Source organism: Seriola lalandi, unplaced genomic scaffold (genome assembly GCF_002814215.2).
Source record: "Seriola lalandi dorsalis isolate HSWRI2012SDOR001 ecotype SW California unplaced genomic scaffold, Sedor1 jcf7180002052990, whole genome shotgun sequence".
Classification (NCBI taxonomy): domain Eukaryota; kingdom Metazoa; phylum Chordata; class Actinopteri; order Carangiformes; family Carangidae; genus Seriola; species Seriola lalandi.
Window position 1 is genome coordinate 5,580 of NW_019523543.1, and position 4,285 is coordinate 9,864.

A 4,285-nucleotide genomic window follows, 5' to 3' on the forward strand; every position below is an offset into this window, starting at 1 on the left:
TTATTTATGTCTTTATAAACATGTTCCGTCACTTTCCATGTTTCATTCGACACATTTCAACTTGTGTCTCAACGTTTTTGATCCGATAAAGAGATTTGGGGAAAAAACAAATAAAATATAGAAGTAGTTGATAAATAGATGATGATGTAAAACTAGGAAGCTCATCATCATGAAAACGAACAATAAATTTCTCTTTTGGTGTCAGTTCCTTTATTAAAGAAGAACAGCAGATATATGAACTGTACTTTAACGTCTTACAGTAACGTGATGAAGCAAAGTAGGAAGGTGGTAGAGTTTAATATTTACTGTGTGACCTCAATGAAGAAGTGAAAGTACTTGTTCAGTGATTTAATGAAGCAGGTTATATTGTGTTTCCTGCAGTCGATCTCCAGCCGGTTTGTTAGATGAGACACTGAAGACGAGGATCAGAGAAACCTGCGTTCTCTTTTCTAAAACTTTTCATTTAAGTATGAATTTACAGCACAGAGACCCGAGAAAGAGAAAGTAACAGAGCAGCTGGATGAGAGGAGACACGTCCTCGTATTAAAATGAATTTAATACAAAGTTCAGCTGAAACTGAAAGTAACAGGAAGCGAGCGGCACGTCTGAAGCTGCGTTCATCAACCCGAGTGTGGAAGCGACGAGCAGCAGCTCTGCAGACGCTGTTGTGCTGAGATGAGATTCCAACACTTCACTTTTACAGACGAAACAAACGAGATGCAACTTGTTAATTAGTGAAAATCAGAGGAGAAAAAGACTGAACGACTCACTGCGACCTAAACCACCATGTAAAATTGGTGAAATAACTTTAATTGGATGCAACATTAGTGCAGGATTAAACGTTTAAAACTGTTTTACAGGAAGAGAAAATACAGGGATTTTAATGTAAAAATACTCAAGTAAATATCTTTTAACATATATTTGAGATAAATGAACAATTAACACTGAGACACTGATTAAAACTGTAAACTGTTGTTTTTAAAAATGCTGGAAAGTAGACTTGGTTCTCTTTGGACAGAGCCAGGCTAGCAGTTTCCCTCTGTTTCCAGTCTTTATGCTAAGCTAAGCTAACCAGCTGCTGTAGCTTCATTTCTACTGCGCAGACTTCTGTCAGCAACGAAGAGGACGAGAGACTTTTAAAATGTTGAACTTTTCCTTGTGGAGAATGTTTGGCTGCAACTAGCAGTTATTTTCATTATTGATCAATGTACTGATTCATTTTATTGATTAGTTGATTATAAATTGTCAGATAATAGTAAATAATTTAGCACAGCACAGAGAGATTTATTCCAGCAACAGGCCAAAGTCCAGAGAATGATCAAACCCTCATCAGGAGGGAAATGAACCTGTGGATGTTTGGAGACAAAACCAATTCATTTATTATCAGAAAAGTTATTGATCATGTATCGACTGATCAGCAGCTCTACACTCGCTCAGGTTCTGAATGTTCCAGTAAAAACATCTGACTCTGCAGAAGAAGGTAAATGTCACGTGTTTCAGCAGGTGAAATTAAATCCCTTCCTCCTCCTCATCATCCTCATCCTCCTGCTCCTCCTCCTCATCATCATCCTCCTCCTCCCTCTCCTCCTCCTCCTGCTCCTCTTCCTCCTGCTCTTCCTCCTCCTCCTCTCTCAGGTCTCAGACTCTCTGAGGAGGACGGACTCGTTCCTGTGGCAGTTTCGGTCTCTGCAGCTCTCTCTGCTGCTCTGCTCCTTCGTGGCCGTGGTGGGCGGGGCTTTCTTCCTCGCCACCGCCCTCTTCATCGAGACAGACCGACACCGGGCCGAGAACTACGTCCCCACAGGTGAGACGTCATGTGTCTTTTACACGTCTGTCCCTCTCCTGTTCCCTTCGTGTCACTTGTTTCTGTTGTGCAAAGTCACTGATAAATAAATGATTAAATGAATGAACTCTCCTCTGGTTTCTCTCTGACAGACGACGAGCCGATCGTCGTTCCAAAGAGCGGCCGCTCCACCCGGGTCCCGGTGTCCAGCGTCCTGATCTGACCTCACAAACCTGACGGGGGTTTTCCCGTGTTCAGCCTGGTCCTTCATACGTTTGTGGTTATTTTATTTAATGTTTTTTAGGACTGCGAACGCCGATCGGACTGTCTGCCATGCAGAAACATTTTTGGACGAGTTTATTTTTAAATGTTTTGTCTACGTGACTTTTTTTATAACTTCCGCGGCGTCGCTGCAGGAGCTCGACACCTGGTCGTCGGGGACGGGACGTTGAAGACGAGCAGCAGAGACTCCGAGGAGACGCAGCAGCTGCTCTGTTTTACATTTAATGGGACACTGAGGAGCGACTGACCCGACCGCCTGTAAACATCAGTCTGAAAGACGATACGATCCACATCCTCAGAGTGACCACGACCACAGCACAGGAGCTTTATGAGTCTGTTTTCATATGTTTGTACATGTCGCAGCCAGTTTTAATATAAACACTAACTTCTTACACTTCAGGTCATCAGAAGAATCTTAAACCTCCGGCTTTTTATTCAGTTACTCATCTTTTACAAGGATTACTACTGATTTTAATCCTCATTTAAAATGTTCCCGTTTTATTTTAAGGAGCAACTCTGGTTTTCTTTGTGTCAGTGTGGCTCAGTCCGGTTTAGCCCGGTTTAGCCCGGCTCAGCCCGGCTCAGTGTGGCTCAGTCCGGTTTAGTCCGGTTTAGTCCGGCTCAGCCCGGCTCAGCCCAGGTGGACGGGGAGCAGTGTGTCTGTGGGGCAGCTGGAGCTCAGGCTGCAGAAACATCATGTAAACAAAAAGCTTTTAAATGAATGTTAATAATCAAAGTCGTTAACCTCAAATTATTTTAGCAAAATCTTTTTTTGTGACTATTAAATGAGAATGAACTTGTCAGACGTGTGTGTGTGTGTTTGTGTCTGCAGGTGATGAAGTGTGTGTCATTAACGAGGAGAAAAACTGTTTTTACAGAAGCAAAAGTAACAGGAGGCATCAGACCTGTGAGTGTAGAACCAGACCCAGAACCAGACCCAGAACCAGACCCAGACCCAGACCCAGACCCAGACCCAGACCCAGACCCAGACTCAGACCCAGACTCAGACCCAAACCCAGACCCAGACCCAGAACCAGACCCAGAACCAGACCCAGACCCAGACCCAGACCCAGACCCAGACCCAGACCCAGAACCAGACCCAGAACCAGACCCAGACCCAGTCTCTGTCCGAGTCTGTGTGTGTACAGCCTCTGAGTCTGAGACTTTAGGAAGTCGTTGTCTTTGTCCTGATGAGGGATGTTCACATACAACATAAAGAATATTTCTATAATTGATTAATCTGCTGATTGTTTTCTTGATGATTAATCAGTGAATCATTTCATTTTGCAGATGAAATCCCAGAGAATAGTGAAGCTCAGTTGTTTTCAGTTTATTTTCACATGTGACAGACGATGCATCAGATCCTGACATTTGAGAAAGTGGAACAGGTTTATTATTAGTAATTAATCGATTATCATAAAAGCTGCGGATTGATTTTCTGTCGATCGTCTAATCGTTGCAGCTCCACTTTGTTTTCTTGCACTTTTTTACCATCTCAGTTTGAAGTTCGACTTTAGTGCGAACACGGAGCCTCGAGAGAGATGGAGCTTATTGATTATTGATCAACAGAACAATAATAATGATTCATTGTTTTTGGGAAATTGGGATTGACAGGAGGTAAATCTGTCCCACCAACAGATGTCATGTTAGAAAGCTAAGGTTTTTATGGAAGACCACGAGTGTCACACATAATGTCACAAGTAATCAATAAATAAATAAATGTATGATTTTAAAAAATAAACATTAATAAATTGGTTTACAAATCAATGAACTATTAAAGGAATCCATCAATAAATAATTCAAATTGAAGAGATATTTACAAAAGCAACATAAAACAGTCAATACGTAGATCATTTAAAAATACATTCATTAATTCACAAATAAATAATGGAATTTAAAATCTATTTAAAATCCACTTTTAAAAGATAAATAAGCAGCTGGAGTCACAAACTGAATTAAGCAAACATCTTCATTTTAGGTATTTTAAAATTTCCCTTTCCGTTTGTATTTCCGTTTCCCCGCTGCTTTTCCTTTTCCTGTCAGCTGTTCCGAGTCTTTGGTCATTTCGCCTTTAAATTAAAAAAATTATTTAAAGAGTTGAACTTCTCACTGCAGCAGATGATCAACATGTTTACCTGCAGCAACAAATCAAAAGTCTCAAGTGTTTTCCAGCCTTCTCTCAGCAGGTGTCCCCTCCCTCATTCATGGTGGGGGGGGGGT

At 41.6% G+C, this 4,285-nt stretch overlaps 1 protein-coding gene across 1 annotated transcript in view; it reads left to right on the forward strand.

Moving 5' to 3' along the window:
* The window catches only part of LOC111650878 (protein spinster homolog 1-like), a gene marked incomplete at its 5' end in the record, with an annotated part of 8,020 nt that extends 5,152 nt beyond the window's left edge, over positions 1-2,868 (forward strand). The window contains 2 exons of the mRNA XM_087172486.1: positions 1,357-1,804; positions 1,936-2,868. Coding sequence (XP_087028612.1) covers positions 1,357-1,804; positions 1,936-2,006 — 519 coding nt within the window. The remainder of the gene's footprint in view (positions 1-1,356; positions 1,805-1,935) is intronic.
* Between the last annotated feature and the right edge of the window lie 1,417 nt (positions 2,869-4,285).